The sequence below is a fragment of the Balaenoptera musculus genome, chromosome 16 (assembly GCF_009873245.2).
Source record: "Balaenoptera musculus isolate JJ_BM4_2016_0621 chromosome 16, mBalMus1.pri.v3, whole genome shotgun sequence".
In the NCBI taxonomy this organism is placed as follows: domain Eukaryota; kingdom Metazoa; phylum Chordata; class Mammalia; order Artiodactyla; family Balaenopteridae; genus Balaenoptera; species Balaenoptera musculus.
This window is the reverse complement of record NC_045800.1, coordinates 33,036,729-33,060,301: the sequence shown is the minus strand read 5'-3', so window position 1 is coordinate 33,060,301 and position 23,573 is coordinate 33,036,729. Positions and strand designations below refer to the sequence as shown.

Sequence of the window (23,573 nt, the reverse complement as noted above, 5' to 3'; positions counted from 1 at the left end):
AAAGGTACCACAGAAAGACTTAGGGACTCTAGTATAATAATATGAATAATACATTGTTACTTAAAATTTTTTATTTACATATTTATTGAAAAAAAAGTCAAACAATAGTAAAGTACAAACTGCATGTTTCGTCCCCCTCTTCCACCCAAACTTCTGCTCTTGATCCTACTCTAGGTACCAGTTAGCAATTTGGTGTATGTTCTTCCAGATCTTTTTTCTATGCACATAAAAAAGTGTACATCTACATATGATAATTTTTAAGCCTTCTCTTTTTCTTCCTTTTATTTTTTTTTTCCCACAAACCATCCGAACATCCCTCTACGTCAGTGCATAAAAGGGGCACTTATATGTACTGTAGCTGCACTGTATTCCACGGTTTGGCTGTAGTATAATTTATTTAACCATTTTCCTAGTGATCGCTAAATCAAAGACATATATATTAAAACAACATCGGGACTTCCCTGGTGGTCCAGTGGTTAAGACTCCAAGGTTCCAATATATGGGGTGCAGGTTCAATCCCTGGTCAGGGAACTAAAATCCCACATGCGTGCGGTGCAGCCAAAAAAAATAAATAAATAAAAAAAATCAAGGTACCTGTTTTTTTTACTCCTCAAAAGTGTTTAAAATTAATGAAAATTACCCACATAGAGTATGACTGAAAATAATTTAGAAATATTTACCAAAAGCATCAAAAAATGTAACCTTTGATGCATTAATTCCAGTTCTAACACTTTAAGTAAATAAATAATGAGGACTGGTTTCAAAAGCTTTTCTACAAGGATATTCATTACAGCAATCAGCATTATATATAGTTGTACAGAATTTATAACAAAAATCTAAATGTTTATCTTTAGTCTTAAAAGTGATGCCAACTTTGAATAGCATGATCATGTATGGTTTATAAAATTGATTTTCACAAAAATCCTATAATGAACATGTCATTTTAACTTGACTTTTTTTTTAATTAAAAAATTAGAATTTAGAGCAAGAATTGAGTTTTAAATTAAGCCTAGAAAAGGTATTGTATTGGTTAAAGTCTTAGGAATCAGTTTTGCATATAGGTAAGATGAAGAAGTATTGGTGGCTATTTGAAGTTTTGTTTGCAGTTTTGGGGTTTTTTTTGAGAACTTTGGCTTTACACTTTTAGGTATCCTGACAACTTAGACATTAAAACATTGGTTAAGTTGGTATTAATCTTTTGTGATTCTCTAATCAAAAAGTTATTTTTTAAGCTTGAAATTTGTACGGTTTGTAAAATAACTGGGTCATTTATTTTCAAAGTCATTTTAGCTTCTCTTTACTAAACAGTTATGTATTCAGGAGTGAAATGGGTACTCATTCTCTTCTTTTTCATTAGTGGTGGGAAGAAAGCTAACTTTCAGTGGAAGTAAATTTAGTTTTGATAACTTTGTTTACTTTTAGGGGCTCTAATAGTTTGATTCTTTTCCTGTTGTATTTGTTTTAATCATGAAATTTATAACCATTAGAGAATAGTAACTAAGAATAGGGGTTCTAAAGTCAGTCAAATGTGGTTCAAATCTTGGTTCCACTATGTATTAGGTTTGTGACCTTGGGCAAATTACTTAACATCTAGAGGTCTTAGTTTTCTTCATCTGTAAATGGGGATAAGATAATCAGCTATCTCAAAGTAGTGTTCTAACAGTTATTTGTGATGATGAATATCAAATTATAGTGAAAGTGAAATTTACTGAGAATGCATACAGTATCATTACTGTCAGAAAACAAGAAAGTGAAACATACACTGATCTCAAAGTATCCTCTGCTCAAATCCAAGATACTTCTTTAGTCTGCTTCAAGCTCTACGTTTGTACATACAGAATAAAATGTGTGACATGCCCAGTCAAGCATGGAATTGAACTGAGATGCAGGTCATCTTATTATAGATGAGCACTGTAACTCTTCCCTGAAGAGAGATCTTTTTTTTTTTTTTTAAGGAATTCCTTTATTTTTATTTATTTATTTATTTATTTATTTATTTATTTATTTATTTATTTATTTATGTATTTATAGCTGTGTTGGGTCTTCGTTTCTGTGCAAGGGCTTTCTCTGGTTTCGGCAAGCGGGGGCCACTCTTCATCGTGGTGCACGGGCCTCTCACTATCGCGCCCTCTCTTGTTGCGGAGCACAGGCTCCAGACGCGCAGGCTCAGTAGTTGTGGCTCACGGGCCTAGTTGCTCCACGGCATGTGGGATCTTCCCAGACCAGGGCTCGAACCCGTGTCCCCTGCATTGGCAGGCAGATTCTCAACCACTGCGCCACCAGGGAAGCCCCAAGAGATATCTTTTGATGTTTGGAAATGCATTGCTACATTTTTATTATTGGATCAATTTTGTGACTTTCAAAAGTGATGTATTTATTTGGTGAGTCTTTCTTTTTCCAAGACAGTTTTGAAGTTTGAGTAGAACAGTGAAACTGGAATTCCTAGCTTGGAATCAGTTTGAAATGAAAAAGTGCAAACCTCAGTTTAAGAATTGAAAAAAAATTATATATCTAAATTTTAAGATTATATCTACGTCTTATATCAAAACATTGATGGAGTTGGGCACAAATAATAGAAATTTTAAGCTTTTTGTTCTTTTTAAAATTCTTCTTTCCAAACCATGAGTAGTAACAAGAAGTGAACAGAAGGGAGAAGGGATCAGAATAGTAAGAGTCTATTTGAAATGTAAAAGTCAGCAATTTTATAATGATCTGGTTCTTGTTAGTATATATATTGGGTTAGCCAAAAGATTCGTTCGTTTTTATCTGTAAGATGGCTCATAGCACTTAGTTGTCTTTAACTTCATTCAAAACACTTTTGTTAGATTGTATGTGACAGCTGTCATATCAGCGTGCATTTTAAAACAGACTTATCAAAATTGGTGAATTTTTGTGTAGACATTTTAATATTGAAGATGGAAGAAAAAAACCAACATTTTCAGCATATTATGCTTTATTATTTCAAGAAAGGTAAAAATGCAACCGAAATGGCAAAAAGAGATTTGTGCAGTGTATGGAGAAGGTGCTTTGATTGATCGAACGTGTCAAAAGTGGTTTGTGAAGTTTCGTGCTGGAGATTTCTCGCTGGACGATGCTCCACGGTCAGGTAGACCAGTTGAAGTTGATAGCAATCAAACTGAGACATTAATTGAGAACAATCGAATGTTATACCACAAGGGAGATAGCCAACATACTCAAAAAATCCAAATCAAGTGTTGAAAATCATTTGCACCAATTTGGTTATGTGAATCACTTTAATGTTTGGTTTCCACATACGTTAAGCTAAAAAAAAAAAACCTTGACCGTATTTCCACATGCGATTCTCTACTGAAACGTAATGATGTTTTGTTTTTAAAACAAATTGTGGGGGTTTCCTGGTGGCGCAGCGGTTAAGAATCCGCCTGCCAATGCAGGGGACACAAGTTCGTGCCCTGGTCTGGGAAGATCCCACATGCTGCAGAGCAGCTAAGCCCGTACGCCACAACTACTGAGCCTGTGCTCTAGAGCCTGTGAGCTACAACTACTAAAGCCCATGCTCTGCAACAAGAGAAGCCACCGCAATGAGAAGCCCATGCACCGCGACGAAGAGTAGCCCCCGCTCACCACAACTAAAGAAAGCCCACACAGCAACGAAGACCCAGCCATACATACATACATACATACATACATACATAATAAAGTTCCCTTTAAAACAAATTGTGACAGGCGATGAAAAGTGGATATCATACAATAATGTAGAACAGAAAAGATCATGGGGCAAGTGAAATGAACTATCACCAACCACACCAAAGGCCAGTCTTCATCCAAAGAAGGTGATGTTGTGTATATGGTGGGATTGGAAGGGAGTCCTCCATTATGTGCTTCTTCTGGAAAATGAAACGATTAACTCCAGCAAGTACTGCTCCCAATTAGACCAACTGAAAGTGGTACTCAATGAAAAGCGTCCAGAATTAGTCAACAGAAAACGCATAGTCTTCCATCAGGCTAATGCAAGACCGCATGTTTCTTTGATGACCAGGCAAAAACTGTTACAGCTTGGCTGGGAAGTTCTGATTCATCCGCTGTATTCACCAGACATTGCACCTTTGGATTTCCATTTATTTCGGTCTTTACAAAATTCTCTTAATGGAAAAAATTTCAATTCCCAAGGCTGTAAAAGGCACCTGGAACAGTTCTTTGCTCAAAAAGATAAAAAGTTTTGGGAAGATGGAATTATGAAGATGCCTGAAAAATGGCAGAAGGTAGTGGAACAAAAGGGTGAATACATTGTTCAATAGAGTTCTTGATGAAAATAAAAAATGTGTCTTTTATTTTTACTTAAAAACCAAAGGCACTTTTTGGCCAACCCAGTATTATGTATACTTACTATGGTGCAGTCATACATTGGGATACTGTGCAGTTGTTAAAAAAAACCCGCAAACCTAAAGTAGATTTATTCTACTAATATGGACCAACTTCCAATGTGATAAAGCAAGATGCAAATCAATGCATGTAATATGTTGCCACTTTTTTTTAAAGGAAAATATATATGTATATGCTTGTGTTTGCATATTTTTATCTTTAGAGTTTTGGTAAGCACAAAGTGCATTGGAGGGAAGGAAATTTATTTTTCACTCTGTACTGTTTTGTACTGTTTGAATTTTTTAGAAAATCACATTCATATATTACCTTTAAAAACAAATACATTTTTTATTTTTATATTTTAATTAAAAATAAATTTTTGGCCGTGCCGTGCAGCTTGTGGTATCTTAGTCCCCCAACCAGGGATTGAACCCACACCCTCAGCAGTGAAAGTGCCAAGTTCTAACCAATGGACCACCAGGGAATTCCCTAAATACATTTTTTAAAAAAGATTAACTGAAGTAAAAAATGTTCTTGGTATTTTGGGCAATATATAAACGTTGTTATTTGGCAAGAAGTACTTTTTGCTGTTTTGTCATGGAAATTTACTATTTTTATGTATTTTTAAATATCTATAATAGAAAGTAGAAACAATTAAAATTTAAGAATTGAGAAAAATTTTCAATTTCTTTTGTTCTTGAAGTTTTAATGAGATGCTGTATATGGAAGCACAGAGTGGTAGTCTCAAAAAGTGATTGGGCAATTAAAGTAAAAAGATAGGGGTTGAGATTTTTGTATGTAGCCCTGCTGGCGAAATTTGTGAAGTTTGGTAGCTTTGGATAGCTTCGGTAGCCTTAGATAGCAATATCATAATGGAGAAACCAGTTTCAAGAGAGAAGGAAAGCAAGAAGTAGCATTTGCATTTACTGAGGGTCTGTAAGGTGTCAGGAGCTGTATGTAAATTATTTAATCATCAGTAACCCCATGAGTAGGTGGTGTTTTTCTCCGGTTTACAGATGAAGAAAGCCAAGTTCCAGAGTGATCAAGTACCTTTCTTGAAGTCCCACAGGTAGTAAGTGGCAGAGCTGGAATTTGAATCTAGATCTGACTGACTCCAAGAAAATCATGTCTCTGCTATTCTACAGTGATACTTCTTCAGCAGAAGCATCTCTTCCTGCCTCTTAACATTCATTCTATATTGTAGCTATTTGGATGACCACTCTGTGCAGTATTTTCTTTGCTATCTTTCTGGTTGAGTAATGAATAGTTTTGATAGAATCAGGTACTTCAATTTGCCACATTTTTGATGCCTGCTACATAAGAAAAATCTGACCTTATAATAGGATTTTTTCTCTTTATTTTTAAGTAAGAGTAAAAATAGATAATAAGAGAATAAATTTCTTTCCTATTATTTATGAATTTTTGTTCTTTTTTTCCCCCAGAACTTTATGAAATCTTCCTCTCAAGAGCAAAGGAACGGTGGAAAAGCTTCAGTGAAACAAATTCAGAGAATGATGTAGAAGGTGTGATTTTTTTTGTTGTGGTTAATAAAAATTTCTCAAAATCCAGTCGCTGAGATACTAGTGTGATTTTTACAATGTATCAGGAACTGTAGTAATTCTTCACATACATTATCTCCTTTAATGTTATAACCCTTTAAGTAGATGGTATTATACTGAATGATATAAGAGGAAACTGAGGCTCAGAGTATTCAACTTGGGAACAGTGAAGCTGTAATGTAAACCCAGGTTGTTGGACCCCAGAGTCCAGGATTTAATCATAACAGTAAGACTAATGGGGTGCAGTATTTTTAGGCCAACTCTTAACTTAAAGATAGATATCTGCACACCTCACTTGTGACCTGTTGTCTCCCCTGACTCTCACTGACTTTCATTCACTCCCTAATGTATTATTTATAATTCTTATTGTGCCTTAACCTTTGTTCATTTAATTCACGCATAGACCTCATCTTTCCCTCCACTCTCATCAGTTTTTCTCCTGATCATTTTGGCGAAAACAGGAACACTTTTTTTTCCTGTCATCATAGTTTATTAAATTTAGGTAAATTTATTTAAATATTTCTTGTCCTTGAATAATGGGGAGCTGTTTATCTGCCAGTCACTTTTCTTTCTACTTCATAGGAAGCAAATTTTTCTCTTCCCTATAAGTAAAACTCTAAAAATGAGCATGGTTTAGGGTAGAGAAATGGTGCATATCTCATAGTGGTTTTCATGAGTATGTAAACAACTCTTAAATTCCTTGAATACTCTTTTTTCTAATTTAGAAAAGTGAACAGTATGGTGGGGAAAATTGACTAAACAAGGTTAGAAAGAAGATTTGATTTGCAGAAGGGTTCGTGTAAGTATCATCCCAAGACCTGTTAGCTATGTCAGCTATTTGTGGGAAACTAAAAGTGCAAGGAAGAAGATGTAAGAAGTTTTAATTGGCAGGGCCTCAGCCTGAGTTTTAAACTCACTTTTATGAAATATTGGAAGCGTAAGAATTAAAATTATGAGCATTTACTTCAGAGACATTTTCTCATGATTAATAAATGGTAAAAGTTATATTTTAGTAGAAATTAAATGTAAATGAAGAATTGCTTCAATCAGAAGAACTGTTTAAATTACTGATTTCTTATTTCCTGGGTGTTTATAATTTGTAGTTGTCATTAAACTTTTTTGGCCATTATCTTTTCAAATATTACTTCTGCCTCATCTTTCCTCTCCTTCTAGGACTTCAATTACGTGTATGTTAGACCATTTAACAGTGTCCCATAAGTCTCTTATACTATTTTTTTAAATTTGTATTCTTTCTGTGTGTCAGTTTAGATGATTTTTGTAATCAAGTTCATGAACCCTCTCTTCTTTTATATCCAGTCTATTAAATATATCCTATTTATCCAATATATATCTTTAATTTCAGAAATTACACTTTATAATTCTAGAATGTCTACCTGGTTCTTTTTATAGATTCTATTTTTCTGGGGAAATTCTTTATCTTTCCATCCCACACATTTCCTCAATCATTTTCTCTATTTTCTTTAACATATTTATAGCAGTTAATATTCTTGTTTAATTCCATTCCTGGATCATCTGCAGGTCTGCTTCTATTGGCTGGTTTTTCCCTTAATTATACGTCATATTTTCCTGATTCTTTGCATATCTTAAAAATTTAAATTGTATGTCAGTTATTATAAATAAAAAAGGTATAAATTGAAGCTGGTGTTTCCCCTCAGAGGAATTATGCTCTTTTCTGTTAGGCCATTGGGTTATTGCCTCAGTTCAGTCAGTAACTGAGCTAGGTTGGGCAAGATTCCAGCTTTAGATAGACTTAGTTAATCTTGGGTTTCAAATTTGTTGATAGGAAGAACTGTCCTATTTTGACTACAGGCTCCCCTCTTCAATGAGACATTCTCCCAAGGGCCATGTGCTTATGAGTGATTTCATTATGTCTTTCCAGCTTGGCCTTCTGCACTACACTAGCACTCAGCAAAAGTCCCACAGGGTAAAACCAAATATACATTCAGGCCCCTCCAGATCCTTTCTGTCACATCAGTCTTATATGGCCATGAAAAGCTCTTCTGGTTTCTCTTTCCCTAAGCAGAGTACCTTTGTCTATGGAGGCTCAGTCCTGAGCCCATTCTGAGACTTGGCAGAGGCCCCTAGGAAGAAAAATGGCCACTGGTACCCACTCACCTAGGAAAGGGAAGGCTCGTCTCTTTCTGGGATTTAAATCCTTTAGACCGCTTTCCTGGCCCTCAGCAGTGAGAACATGGAGTCCTAACCACTGGACCACCCGGGAATTCCCTCTTATGCCTTTTTTAAAACAAGTGGTATTTGAAATTCGTCCTTTTTCCTAGTTTTTATTGTGGGAGCAGTAGTCTTCCCCTACCTTCTATGAAACCTAGAAGCAGAAATCTTTCACCATAAAACTTTCTGATAGGGCTTCCCTGGTGGCGCAGGGGTTGAGAATCTGCCTGCCAATGCAGGGGACACGGGTTCGAGCCCTGGTCTGCGAGGATCCCACATGCCGCGGAGAAACTGGGCCCGTGAGCCGCAATTACTGAGCCTGCGCGTCTGGAGCCTGTGCTCCGCAACACGAGAGGCCGCGATAGTGAGAGGCCCGCGCACCGCGATGAAGAGTGGCCCCCGCTTGCCGCAACTAGGGAAAGCCCTCGCGCAGAAACGAAGACCCAACACAGCCATAAATAAATAAAAATAAATTAAAAAAAAAAAAACCTTTCTGATAAATGTATAGATACTTTCTTCATATTAGAGGCTCTAAGTCCCAGCAAAAGCTATATGGCATTTCTTTAAATTTCTTAATTATTCAGCTTTTAACTTTCCTTAAGTAACATATATGCTGTGTGATCATTCTGTGTTGGTAAGATTGAACTTGGTATAGTCAAGTAATCATTTCAATTTTATCTAACTGGCAAATGCAGGTGTATCTGTTGCTGATCGGGAGGCCAGTCTGGAATTAATTAAGTTGGACATATCCCGTACATTTCCATCTCTCTACATCTTTCAGAAGGTAAGGGTTTCTAACCAGCTTGTAACAACTTTTTTTTTTAATCCAAGGGAACAAATTCTCTAAATGCATAGCTATTATTTTTTAAAAGGCAAAACTATAAAAATTGTAGACCTTTATATAAAAAATGTAAAACTAGTAGGAAAATAGTAAAGGCATTTCTGTTATTTTATTCCACTGATTGAATGCATTGCAGTTAGCATAGCACATAAAGGTACTTGATGAGTTTCCACGAAGTGAATTTCTTTGTTTTACTTTCTATTCTGTAAAATATTTAAATTTTAACATTTTTGCCTAGTAAATTGTTAAAAGATAAAGAAGTTTGTTCCAAAACTTTAAAATTTTTCAGAATTATAGTACTATCGAAATAGGAAGAAACAGTTTATTTTTTGTGCAGAGGCTGTTATGAAGTTGTTTATATTTTATGAGGAGAGAAATGATTACATTTTATATATCTATATGACTCAAGTCTTTATTCATGGAATTCTTCTATCTTTATATTGATAAAATGAGATTAAAAATTTTACCATTAAGATTAAAATTGTTAGTAAACTTAATTTCGTGTAGCTTGATGGTTTTCTCTTGCTGAAACTGTATTATAGCAAATGAAAGAATCTATTTTCATTATAATTTTATTGTACCAAATTTAGACATCTTTAAAATTGCACGCAAACTACATAGCTTGTATCCATCCATCAAGTGAGTTTATTTGGCTTTTTTGGTTTTTCATAATTTTTTTTATTCATACTTTAGAAAACATCTTTGTGGAGTGATAAAGTATACTGACTAAAACCAGTCATTTAGGAAATGTAAAGTTTATTAACATGTTTTTTGAGAATTAACTTAGAGACAATTATTTGTATAGCTTGACGTTTCGTTTTTCTCTCCTCTAAGGGTGGCCCATATCATGATGTCTTACATAGTATATTAGGGGCGTATACATGTTACAGACCTGATGTTGGTTATGTAAGTATTTGTTTCAGTCTGTTTTTTGAATATAAACATTTTATCTCTCTTATCTCATAGTATCTTATGTTGTATTAGCTCCCAAATGTCGGTATCTTTATGTTTTTTTTTCTTGGTCATATTAACTTACCCGGAGAGGAATCTTCCCATCTCCTACCAGAGGCTTATGAGACTGATAGCCAGCTTTCTCGGAGAGCAGCTGGGGATTTTACCATTCAATTTGTAAACTTTTATTTATTGTTCCTGCTGTGGTGCCTTCTCGCCTTCTCCCTAACTCTCCTTTTCCTGACTGTCCCTTCAGAGATAAACCTCTTATGTTCTGCTGGGTTGAGGGAAAGGTAGATAGATACCTGTCCATACAGGATAGAGGAGGGGATTTGCTCCTTTCACAGATTTTCAGCCAATCCTAGTTTTAGCCCTACCTTTCAATTTTAGAGGAACCTGATAACTTCACTTCCTGAGCTTTCCAGATTTTGTGGCTGAATTGGCTTGCTGCTTATTGGCTTCCTCCTCTGCACATATTTTAGTTTCAACATTCTCCATTTAGTTAAATTAAAATTTCTAAAATGCTGTTGACATCTTTTATCTACTGTTTATATTACTTTCCATTCTTTTCGTCCTCCTAAGTTAATATTTATCATTTTATTTACTGTTATTTTAGTTGGATTTGGGAGGGAACAAAGAAAACTGTATGTTCAATTTGTCATGTTTAACTAGAAATCATTAAACCTTCATCTTCTTGCCTTTGTCTTAAAAAGAAGAATTTTAGAGATCTCACAATAGGGTGGCTGTGTGGTACAATTTACCCTATTTTGTTGCATGTTCATTTGTATATTTGTTTATTGATCCACTTAACAAATATTTATTGTGTGCTTATTGCTATATGCCGGGCTTTGTTCTAGGCATTTTGTTCACCTCAGTGAACAAAAGAAAGATTCTTCCCTTTTTGATGCTTATAATTTAGAAGGAAGAGACAGACAATAAATAACAACAAATAAGTAAATCATATGTTACATTAAAAGGTGATAAGTGCTATGGAAAAAGTATGGCGTGGGTTGAGGGGGAGTGAAGGTTTGGGTATGGCAGGTTGTAGTATTAAAGGATATGTCCATATGAAGGAAGTAAAATTTGAACAGAGAATCCCTCTTGCTCATGTGTTCTGTAATAGAACTGGAAAGACATTATGTAACCCCTTCACATTTTTAAGTTGACATTCATTTAAATTTTTTTATTGTAAGTTTAATTGTAAAGGATTTAATTTTTAGCACTTGTTAAATATTGGTATTTTAAAATAAAATTCATGCTTCTTTTAAAAAGTGTAGCCAGTAGAATTTTAACACTATAATGAGTTTATATATGTCATCATCATTTAAAGAAAAATATATGAACAAGTTCTTCATTAATACTCTACAGAATACACAAATTTATTGGCTCATTGGATTTATGTAAAATGACCACCTTAGAACCTAACTGGTGATGACAAGCCTCACTGGCAAGCCAGTCAGTCAAATCAGACTTGTTTTATAATATGTGATAAGAGTAGTATAAACTATATTGGAATACATATTTCATGATGTGGTTTGATAAAATAGGTTTTTAACTGCATTAATGAATAATACATACTTAATCTATAAGTAAATCACACAGAAGTTTTATCTGTGGAATTTCTTCAGTATATCTTGTAAAAAGTTGGTAATGGTTCACATTCCAGTTATATTTAAAATAACCAAGGACACCAATCTGTATTGCTCTTTTATTTGTTCTCCTGGTCTCTCTGTGTAAGTCTGTTATACAAATCTCTATCAGAAGTGCTCTGTAAACTGTTTTTTTAATGAAAGAATGAATATTTTTACAACAGCAGTTTCCAATTACTTATCTGCTAAAAAATGTGCAATAGCTACTCATAACTCACAAGCAAACATCTGTATAGCTTAGCCTTTTACTGAAGACCTTTCATAATTTGTAAATGCATACTACTTTTTCTAATTTTTCCCATTAATCCCATTATAAATCGCTTGCTCCAACTGTACTGACCCTATATGTCTTTGCTGACGTGTCTTTTCCATCTTAGAATGGTTTTTCCTCATTTTTCCAGCTGCTCTTCCGGGAATCCAGCCCCACTATCCTAACCCCCATAGTCTCTTCTTTCTTGGAATTTCAGTGGCACTTCTCATAGATCTCTTTTGTTCGTAGTTCTTCACTTTCTACCTCAGACAGATGTGTTATAACAATGAAGACAGTCACCTAATTTTCATTAAATTTTGTGAGTTTATACTCTGAAATACTTCAGACTGAGAGAAAATGAAAACTAGGTAGGATACTGAGATAGACTTTTGTAGCAAGTAAAAGCTGATACTTTTTTCTTTTTTCCAAAATTTTCCCTAATACTTTTTAAACCACATGAGCAAGAAAGAAAAGTAAAATTAGGGAGATTTCATAATTTTTAGTGGTTCTCTGTATTTACCTTTGTTGGAAGATAAAAAGAAATTTTAAAACTTGGTTAATTCTACTTTGTAATGTCACTTTGTAATTTTTCAGGAATACAATACAATAAAATAAACTGTATAGATTTATTATTGTAAGCACATTTTGATTAATTTCTTTTCCTTTGAAGGTCCAGGGGATGTCCTTCATAGCAGCAGTTCTCATTCTCAACTTGGAAGAGGCAGATGCCTTCATTGCATTTGCAAATCTCCTGAATAAGCCATGCCAGTTAGCCTTTTTTCGTGTGGATCACAGCATGGTATGGACATTTGGAATGAATTGTGTTTTTCTTTGACTGTCAGTTTCTATAGTCTGAATGCCCTTTTAGAGTGAAAAACAGTAATTAGAAGACTAAGATAATCTGATCTAAAATAAGCTTTTCATTGAATTATTATAGTTCTATGAATGCTTGATGAAAAGACTCAGAGGTGTTAAGCAAGATTTTCTATTACGATTAAGGATTTATTTTCTCTATTTCTAGAGTATACTCTTAAATAATTTTGTTGAAATTTCTGTCTTTAGATGTTGAGATATTTTGCAACGTTTGAAGTATTTTTTGAAGAAAATCTCTCCAAACTGTTTCTTCATTTCAAATCTTACAGTCTTACACCAGACATATACTTGATAGACTGGTAAGTCATAACATATGTAAAATATAATTATTAAAAGGAAACAAAGTGTAACTTTTTGCCTAGAGTAAATTTCATGCACAGGATCATACATATAAAAAACTTTTCGCTTGCATGTAGAGAAACTCTCACATTTTTGTGGGGAGGCATTTGATTAAGAGCATGGACTCTGGGTTGAAGTCAGAATCCCTCAGTTTGTGTTTCAGTTTCCTAACTATAAAATGGGAATAATAATATCTATATCTTGAGTTGTACTGAGAGTGTTTTGCATGGATTATCTCATTCAATGCCTGGTACATAGTAAGCTCTCAGAAAGAGTTAGTTGCTGTTCCTTTAATATTCTTAACACCAAGGGTTTATGATAGTTATGATAGTGTTTCTTTATCGAGGGCTTTGTTTTTTTCCAAGGCCTTATCCAGCTTTCTGACCGAGTAATGATGCCTTATTTAGGTGCTAATGTCTTTTTTTCAACTTTACAATTCTAGCTCTTCTGTTTTAAGTTGGAAATTTTGCCTAGGACTCTGGTGAGCAGTAAAATCGATTACAGAGAGGGGGGTGAACTTTGCCCAAGAGATGGAGCATTTGATCTTAAGATAGACTGTTAGGAGTACATGTGAAATATTTAAACCTTAAATCCTAATCATTAAACATCAGTGGGTTTCATATAAATGATATTGTTTTAGTATGGAAAAATAAATTAATAATGGCATTGATCAAATATCTTTCCAGTTGTTTGAGGTTTCTTTTATTTAGGCTTTAAAAAAAAACTAAGTTATTTTTCAGTGTATTCTCTTCCATTCCCATTAGGAACATTAGAATTCCTTTGAGTAGGACCCAAGATCATGGGGAGAAGGGTTTTATAATATGGGACGCAAGGGACCAAGATCAAATCTGTAAATCTGTAAAGAAGGGGGAAAAAACTCCTCAACTGTCCCTCTTAAGGACTGTGAGCATGAGGCACAGCAGGATCACAGTTGATAAAGGGAGCGGGATGGAATTAGTACTGAGTAGTACTGTATGCTAGAAATTCCCTAGGCACTACTGGTACCCTTCCTCATTTTGAACAGTGAATTAGTATTCTCTGTACTACCAAGAGTATGTTTTTTGTTATGCAATTAAATATATGTTTATAACTTAAGAAGTAGACACGGATTTTTGTTTCACTGCCTCTGTTGAGCTTATAACATATGAATCCCAGGATCAGTGGTGCAAGAAAAAAGAGGAATAAATGAGTGGCAGTGCTAAAGGGAATTTTTTTCATTTTTTAGCGGGAGAGCCTTTAGTTCCCTTGTTCACGCACGTTTCATCAGCAGTACCTCAGATAAACACAGTCTGTGTAAAAATGTGTACCTTCTTTGCCAAGGCAACATCAAGAGAAGTTCTCTAGCACCTATTCTCCCTCCTTCCTCAACCAGAGTGCTACCCCAGAGTACCACTGGATAAAGACTTACATGATCAAACATTATCAGAAAGGATGTGAAAAACCATTTTGGTGATTCTATTGGAGGGTATACATGCTCCAAAAGAAGTAGTAAGTAAAGTTTGGTGAAGGGAAAACAAAAGAGTGGATGTTTGTGGAAAGAGAAAAGAGGAAAGTCAGAATTTATGGTTTTGTATTTAGGTTACTAAAAGATGGTACTTGGTTTCCTCATACAGTAGTAAGAAGTAACTTTTTTTTTTTTTTTAAGATTTTTAGAAATTTCATGTAATGTCTGAAACATTTATATTAACATATTTCCATACAAATAACCCAATGAAAGTTTAGTATTAGTTGTTTTGTTTGTTTGTTTTTTTATACTGCAGGTTCTTATTAGGCATCAATTTTATACACATCAGTGTATACATGTCAATCCCAATCGCCCAATTCAGCACACCACCATCCCCACCCCACCGCAGTTTTCCCCCCTTGGTGTCCATATGTCCATTCTCTACATCTGTGTCTCAACTTCTGCCCTGCAAACTGGCTCATCTGTACCATTTTTCTAGGTTCCACATACATGCATTAATATACGATATTTGTTTTTCGCTTTCTGACTTACTTCACTCTGTATGACAGTCTCTAGATCCATCCACGTCTCAACAAATGACTCAATTTCGTTCCTTTTTATGGCTGAGTAATATTCTATTGTATATATGTACCACAACTTCTTTATCCATTCGTCTGTTGATGGGCATTTAGGTTGCTTCCATGACCTGGCTATTGTAAATAGTGCTGCAATGAACATGCGGGTGCATGTGTCTTTTTGAATTACGGTTTTCTCTGGGTATATGCCCAGTAGTGGGATTGCTGGGTCATATGGTAATTCTATTTTTAGTTTTTTAAGGAACCTCCATATTGTTCTCCATAGTGGCTGTATCAATTTACATTCCCACCAACAGTGCAAGAGGGTTCCCTTTTCTCCACACCCTCTCCAGCATTTGTTGTTTGTAGATTTTCTGATGATGCCCATTCTAACAGGAGTGAGGTGATACCTCATTGTAGTTTTGATTTGCATTTCTCTAATAATTAGTGATGTTGAGCATCTTTTCATGTGCTTCGTGGCCGTCTGTATGTCTTCTTTGGAGAAATGTCTATTTAGGTCTTCTGCCCATTTTTGGATTGGGGTGTTTGTTTCTTTAATACTGAGCTGCATGAGCTGTTTATATATTTTGGAGATTAATCCTTTGTCCGTTGATTCATTTGCAAATATTTTCTCCCATTCTGAGGGTTGTCTTTTCGTCTTGTTTATGGTTTCCTTTGCTGTGCAAAAGCTTTGAAGTTTCATTAGGTCCCACTTGTTTATTGTTGTTTTTATTTCCATTACTCTAGGAGGTGGATCAAAAAAGATCTTGCTGTGATTTATGTCAAAGAGTGTTCTTCCTATGTTTTCCTCTAAGAGTTTTATAGTGTCCAGTCTTACATTTAGGTCTCTAATCCATTTTGAGTTTATTTTTGTGTATGGTGTTAGGGAGTATTCTACTTTCATTCTTTTACATGTAGCTGTCCAGTTTTCCCAGCACCACTTATTGAAGAGACTGTCTTTTCTCCATTGTATATCTTTGCCTTCTTTGTCATAGATTAGTTGACCATAGGTGCGTGGGTTAATCTCTGGGCTTTCTATCTTGTTCCATTGATCTATGTTTCTGTTTTTGTGCCAGTACCATATTGTCTTGATTACTGTAGCTTTGTAGTATAGTCTGAAGTCAGGGAGTCTGATTCCTCCAGCTCCATTTTTTTGCCTCAAGACTGCTTTGGCTATTCGGGGTCTTTTGTGTCTCCATACAAACTTTAAGATGATTTGTTCTAGCTCCGTAAAAAATGCCATTGGTAATTTGATAGGGATTGCATTGAATCTGTAGATTGCTTTGGGTAGTATACTCATTTTCACAATGTTGATTCTTCCAATCCAAGAACATGGTATATCTCTCCATCTGTTGGTATCATCTTTAATTTCTTTCATCAGTGTCTTATAGTTTTCTGCATACAGGTCTTTTGTCTCCCTAGGTAGGTTTATTCCTAGGTATTTTATTCTTTTTGTTGCAATGGTAAATGGGAGTGTTTCCTTAATTTCTCTTTCAGATTTTTTCATCATTAGTGTATAGGAATGCAAGAGATTTCTGTGCATTAATTTTGTATCCTGCAACTTTACCATATTCATTGATTAGCTCTAGCAGTTTTCTGGTGGCAGTTTTAGGATTCTCTATGTATAGTATCATGTCATCCGCAAACAGTGACAGTTTTACTTCTTCTTTTCCAATTTGGATTCCTTTTATTTCTTTTTCTTCTCTGATTGCCGTGGCTAGGACTTCCAGAACTATGTTGAATAATAGTGGTGAGAGTGGACATCCTTGTCTCGTTCCTGATCTTAGAGGAAATGCTTTCAGTTTTTCACCATTGAGAATGATGTTTGCTGTGGGTTTGTCATATATGGCCTTTATTATGTTGAGGTAGGTTCCCTCTATGCCCACTTTCTGGAGAGTTTTTATCATAAATGGGTGTTGAATTTTGTCAAAAGCTTTTTCTGCATCTATTGAGATGATCATATGGTTTTTATTCTTCAATTTGTTAATATGGTGTATCACATTGATTGATTTGCGTATATTAAAGAATCCTTGCATCCCTGGGATAAATCCCACTTGATCGTGGTGTATGATCCTTTTAATGTGTTGTTGGATTCTGTTTGCTAGTATTTTGTTGAGGATTTTTGCATCTATATTCATCAGTGATATTGGTCTGTAATTTTCTTTTTTTGTAGTGTCTTTGTCTGGTTTTGGTATCAGGGTGATGGTGGCCTCATAGAATGAGTTTGGGAGTGTTCCTTCCTCTGCAATTTTTTGGAAGAGTTTGAGAAGGATGGGTGTTAGCTCTTCTCTAAATGTTTGATAGAATTCACCTGTGAAGCCATCTGGTCCTGGACTTTTGTTTGTTGGAAGATTTTTAATCACAGTTTCAATTTCATTACTTGTGATTGGTCTGTTCATATTTTCTGTTTCTTCCTGGTTCAGTCTTGGAAGGTTATACCTTTCTAAGAATTTGTCCATTTCTTCCAGGTTGTCCATTTTATTGGCATAAAGTTGCTTGTAGTAGTCTCTTAGGATGCTTTGTATTTCTGCGGTGTCTGTTGTAACTTCTCCTTTTTCATTTCTGATTTTATTGATGTGAGTCCTCTCCCTCTTTTTCTTGATGAGTCTGGCTAATGGCTTATCAATTTTGTTTATCTTCTCAAAGAACCAACTTTTAGTTTTATTGATCTTTGCTATTGTTTTCTTTGTTTCTATTTCATTTATTTCTGCTCTGATCTTTATGATTTCTTTCTTTCTGCTAACTTTGGGTTTTGTTTGTTCTTCTTTCTCTAGTTCTTTAGGTGTAAGGTTAGATTGTTTACTTGAGATTTTTCTTGTTTCTTTAGGTAGGCTTGTATAGCTATAAACTTCCCTCTTAGAACTGCTTTTGCTGCATCCCATAGGTTTTGGGTTGTCGTGTTTTCATTGTCATTTGTCTCTAGGTATTTTCTTTATTTCCTCTTTGATTTCTTCAGTGATCTCTTGGTTATTTAGTAACGTATTGTTTAGCCTCCATGTGTTTGTCTTTTTTACGTTTTTTTCCCTGTAATTCATTTCTAATCTCATAGCGTTGTGGTCAGAAAAGATGCTTGATATGATTTCAATTTTCTTAAATTTACTGAGGCTTGATTTGTGACCCAAGATGTGATCTATCCTGGAGAATGTTCCGTGCGCACTTGAGAAGAACGTGTAATCTGCTGTTTTTGGATGGAATGTCCTATATATATCAATTAAATCTATCTGGTCTATTGTGTCATTTAAAGCTTCTGTTTCCTTATTTATTTTCATTTTGGATGATCTGTCCATTGGTGTAAGTGAGGTGTTAAAGTCCCCCACTATTACTGTGTTACTGTCAATTTCCTCTTTTATAGCTGTTAGCAGTTGCCTTATGTATTGAGGTGCTCCTATGTTGGGTGCATATATATTTATAATTGTTATATCTTCTTCTTGGATTGATCCCTGGATCATTATGTAGTGTCCTTCCTTGTCTCTTGTAACATTCTTTATTTTAAAGTCTATTTTATCTGATATGAGTATAGCTACTCCAGCTTTCTTTTGATTTCCATTTGCATGGAATATCTTTTTCCATCCCCTCACTTTCAGTCTGTATGTGTCCCTAGGTCTAAAGTGGGTCTCTTGTAGACAGCATATATATGGGTCTTGTTTTTGTATCCATTCAGCCAGTCTGTGTCTTTTGGTTGGGGCATTTAATCCATTCATGTTTAAGGTAATTATCGATATGTATGTTCCTATGACCATTTTCTTAATTGTTTTGGGTTTGTTTTTGTAGGTCCTTTTCTTCTCTTGTGTTTCCCACTTAGAGAAGTTCCTTTAGCATTTGTTGTAGAGCTGGTTTGGTGGTGCTGAATTCTCTTAGCTTTTGCTTGTCTGTAAAGCTTTTGATTTCTCCATCAAATCTAAATGAGATCCTTGCTGGGTAGAGTAATCTTGGTTGTAGGTTCTTCCCTTTCATCACTTTAAGTATATCATGCCACTCCCTTCTGGCTTGCAGAGTTTCTGCTGAGAAATCAGCTGTTAACCTTATGGGAGTTCCCTTGTATGTTATTTGTCGTTTTTCCCTTGCTGCTTTCAATAATTTTTCTTTGTCTTTAATTTTTGCCACTTTGATTACTATGTGTCTCGGCGTGTTTCTCCTTGGGTTTATTCTGTATGGGACTCTCTGTGCTTCCTGGACTTGGGTGGCTATTTCCTTTCCCATGTTAGGGAAGTTTTCGACTATAATCTCTTCAAATATTTTCTCTGGTCCTTTCTCTCTCTCTTCTCCTTCTGGGACCCCTATAATGCGAATGTTGTTGCGTTTAATGTTGTCCCAGAGGTCTCTTAGGCTGTCTTCATTTCTTTTCATTCTTTTTTCTTTAGTCTGTTCCGCAGCAGTGAATTCCACCATTCTGTCTTCCAGGTCACTTATCCGTTCTTCTGCCTCAGTTATTCTGCTATTGATTCCTTCTAGTGTAGTTTTCATTTCAGTTATTGTATTGGTCATCTCTGTTTGTTTGTTCTTTAATTCTTCTAGGTCTTTGTTAATCATTTCTTGCATCTTCTCAATCTTTGCCTCCATTCTTATTCCGAGGTCCTGGATCATCTTCACTATCATTATTCTGAATTCTTTTTCTGGAAGGTTGCCTATCTCCGCTTCATTTAGTTGTTTTTCTGGGGTTTTTTCTTGTTCCTTCATCTGGTACATAGCCCTCTGCCTTTTCATCTTCTCTATCTTTCTGTAACTGTGGTTTTTGGTCCACAGGCTGCAGGATTGTAGTTTTTCTTGCTTCTGTTGTCTGCCCTCTGGTGGTTGAGGCTATCTAAGAGGCTTGATGGGAGGCTCTGGTGGTGGGTAGAGCTGACTGTTGCTGTCAGAAGTAACTTTTATTGAGCATTTCTTATGTGCCTGGCACTATTCAAAATACTTTACATTTATTAACTCCTTTAATTTTCAAAACAATTCTGAGAGTTAGGTAATTTTATTTTGTTTACTAATGAGGAAACTGAGGCACAGCAAGGATGAGTATCTTACTCAAGGTAACACAACCAGTAAGTTGCAAATCTAAGTTTCAGACTCAGGTGTTCTGATTTCAGAGCCCATACCCTTAACCATGAGGTTATTCTGCCACTCTAGTTTGTATTAGGCCATATCTCAATGTAAGGTTGTAAATTCACATACTTTTGTTATTTATTACTTCATTTCCAACTACTCACGTTCTTTGAGCGAAGGAGCCATATCTTATTTGCCTTTTTCACCCTAGTTAAGCACTGTTCTTTTTATATATAGATACTTAATGAGTGAATGAATAAATGAATGAAAAATTCCAATGACTTTTTCCCCCTAATTTTAGGATCTTCACACTATATAGCAAATCACTACCACTTGATCTGGCCTGTCGAGTCTGGGATGTATTTTGCAGAGATGGGGAGGAATTTTTATTTAGGACTGGATTAGGAATCCTCCGATTATATGAAGATATTCTCCTACAGATGGACTTTATTCATATAGCACAGTTTCTAACTAAATTGCCAGAAGATATCACATCAGAAAAGCTGTTCACCTGTATTGCAGCCATTCAAATGCAGAATAGTACCAAAAAATGGACTCAGGTAGCGTGGCATTTTCCTACTTGTAATAGATGTATAAAAACAGTTTATTTCTTGTAAAAAAAAAAAAAAAAAGTCATGTATTTCTCAAATGTTAGTGCTTAAATTTTTAAAAAACTTGCAAAAATAATTTTTGACTTTGAAAAAAAAAAATGAATTGCTCCGCTTTCACCTCTCCAGACTTATGGCTTTATCTTTATGTAAGTCCAGTAATATTTTATGAATTTAGTGAAGTACAGCCTACAATAGTCATGTATTTGCCAGGGCAATTGTATAATTACCTTGATATTTCAGATAGACAACAATTGTTTTAAATACCTGATGTGTACTAAGGGTTTGCAATAAAAAGAATATAATGTATGATCCTGACTTTTTAGATGCTTAGTCTTGTTAGGGAAGCAAATATATTGGCAGTCGAAAGTTAAATGACATAAAAAATAGTGTTAACACTTGCTCCATGAATGATAGCTAGTAGGCATTATAAGCTCTCAAGTTTTATTGCTTATGAAAATGAAAATATAAGAATATTGGTCCAGAGGATGTTTTGTTACCTAACAGTAATTTTATAATATTTGGCAAGTGATGAAAACTGGAATCTAACTATATATCATAAAGTTGGGTTGAAACAAACAAGAGGATTTGAGAATGGCAGTCTTTCAGGGGACAGAGTTATGTATACTAAAGCTTTTTCACGTTAATAAACTATAGTTTTTAAAATCTCTTTAATCTGCATGGTAGTTTTTTTGAGGATTAATGTTTACTTTATATAATTTCCAGGTCTTTGCATCTGTGATGAAGGATATTAAAGAAGGAGACAAGAATAATAGTCCAGCTCTGAAAAGCTAATCTTCAAAATTAACAGACTAATTGCAATATTAAAAAAATGTTTTTGATAAAAGTATTTTGTTTCCTATGTAAAAAGCATGGAAGAAAATGTTGAAGAAAGCTAAAAGAATCAAGAATTGGAAAACTGCTGATTTTGAATTCCATGGCTGAAGTAAATGAGTACCTATTGACAGTATTAATAAAAAAGTATTTTATAGGGAGAGCCATTTTACAAAGAAAAAAGTTTAAATGGCTAGTTCATACTCCGTAATTTGGAGTGAACAGTTTAATGCAATAAATTTTTTTAACAGCTTTGGAGATAGTTCAAATTTTTACATCTTTTCTTTTTTAACATTTAGCATAAAGGAGGAGCATAACAATTAGCACTTTGGAGGTCAGAACAGGATTGTTAAATACTACTTTAACTTCCAAAATACTATTGGAAATAAACACCTGAGTACAGATATTATCTCCAGTTCCAAACTTTTGAAGATATTATAGACCAAGAATAAGCAATGTTGATTATAAATTATTTACGTCACTGAAGTTGTTTATCTTCACTCACAGGTTGGGGCAAATTTAGGTTATCTGGGAACTGGAAATATTGGTAGGAGATTGTTTAGCATTTGTGTAGGTGTTTTTCCACAGTATCATGTCTATTTGTTTTGAAAGGAAATTGTTTCATTTTCTCAAGGAATTCCTATCACTCAGAGCATTTTATCCTCTCTGTTTCTAGTCTAAGAAATTGTTAATCTAGTAATTTAAGAAAGCTAACTGGTAGAAGGAAATTTCTTTGCACTTTAATGGACTGAAGGCTTTTTGGGGGGAGTAAGTCCATAAATATAAATGAGGTTTTTCACTGGTAAGAGTAAAAAGTAATGAATTTTGAGAGTTCTTAATTAGAATGCTACTTGGCAAGACTTTAAATATGTTAGTTAAAATTCTTTCATTGTAGAAACAAAATTTGTTAATTCCAGTTTGAAATTGGAAATCTTAATATGTAGCCAAGTCCATGACTTGTAAAACACTGTGTATAATTTTCTAATCAAAGGAAATAAGAGTAAAAGGTAAAATTAATTTTTTTCTAATGAGTAACTTTGATGATATAGTGGATAAAGGAATGATTAATTATTGGTAAATTGCCATTAAATTTATTATAATATGTTTAATTCTTAAACCTAAAGTAAATCACTTGAATATCATGAGTGATATCTATATAAAAAGGTATTTGGTTAATAATTAGATTTATAATGTGCTTTTATGTTGCAATTTGGTTTGAAACAACAATTAAGCACACTATTTCTGTTAGTGGTATATAGTCTTCAAACTAACAAGCCTGAGAACCTTGTTAGTGTAGCGCCTGCCTCTTTAGGAGTATGGGACCAGACGGTACCTATGTATTTTTACCCCATGGGTCATTCTAGCCTAGGGACCACTAATGGAACCCTCAGAAGTTAACTCCTCTCCTAGGAGCTTGCTTAGTGGAAACTAGTAGTGTAATAAAATATTGAGGGAGTACCCAGGGTCTTAACAGGTTTTAGAATGACATTTTAACTCTGGTAACTACTTCCTTGGTATTGGTGGCCCTGATAAAGGGAATGTAACCCCTGGCAGTAATCTCATTGAGGTTATACTACCTGCCTAAACTTAATCTTACTTTTGTGTATTTGTTTCCAGAGTTGGACCTAAGTTACTGTATTTCTTTTTCTCATTTTTATTATTGTACAGTTTCTTTTACCTTTCAAGTATAAATGTGTATATAAAATGTAAATACAAGGAATTTATTAAAAACCACTATTAACAATTACTGTGTAAATAAAACTCGTAAACAGAGTAATTACTTGAAATGAGTCTTCATTATTTTGGGGATATTTAACTACATGTGGAGATAAAAAGGGAATAAACTTTTTTGCCAAATTTCTCTTCCTGGGATGCACTGGGCCTTTAGCCTCTTGAGACTGACAGTACTGGCAGCTAAAATATTGTTACTGTCTTTGCCCTTGAACCTCTTATACAGGCAGTATGGAGTTACTCATTATTCGCATGGTCAGTTGTATGACAGTTTTTTTGGTTAAAGTATATTTTCAATTAAAAAATAACTTTCCTAAAAGCCTCAAGATAATGTGAAATTTAATATGGTGTTTTATT

At 34.6% G+C, this 23,573-nt stretch overlaps 1 protein-coding gene across 6 annotated transcripts in view; it reads left to right on the top strand.

Annotated features, from left to right (window-relative positions):
• The window catches only part of TBC1D12 (TBC1 domain family member 12), a 124,654-nt gene extending 101,392 nt beyond the window's left edge, over positions 1–23,262 (top strand). For all 6 annotated transcript variants that reach the window (XM_036828754.1, XM_036828753.1, XM_036828757.1 and 3 more), the window contains 7 exons: positions 5,784–5,864; positions 8,786–8,874; positions 9,766–9,837; positions 12,452–12,580; positions 12,844–12,953; positions 20,345–20,603; positions 21,378–23,262. In XM_036828754.1, the coding sequence (XP_036684649.1) occupies positions 5,784–5,864; positions 8,786–8,874; positions 9,766–9,837; positions 12,452–12,580; positions 12,844–12,953; positions 20,345–20,603; positions 21,378–21,446 (809 nt within the window). In that variant the 3' untranslated portion in view covers positions 21,447–23,262. The remainder of the gene's footprint in view (positions 1–5,783; positions 5,865–8,785; positions 8,875–9,765; positions 9,838–12,451; positions 12,581–12,843; positions 12,954–20,344; positions 20,604–21,377) is intronic.
• Positions 23,263–23,573: the final 311 nt, after the last annotated feature.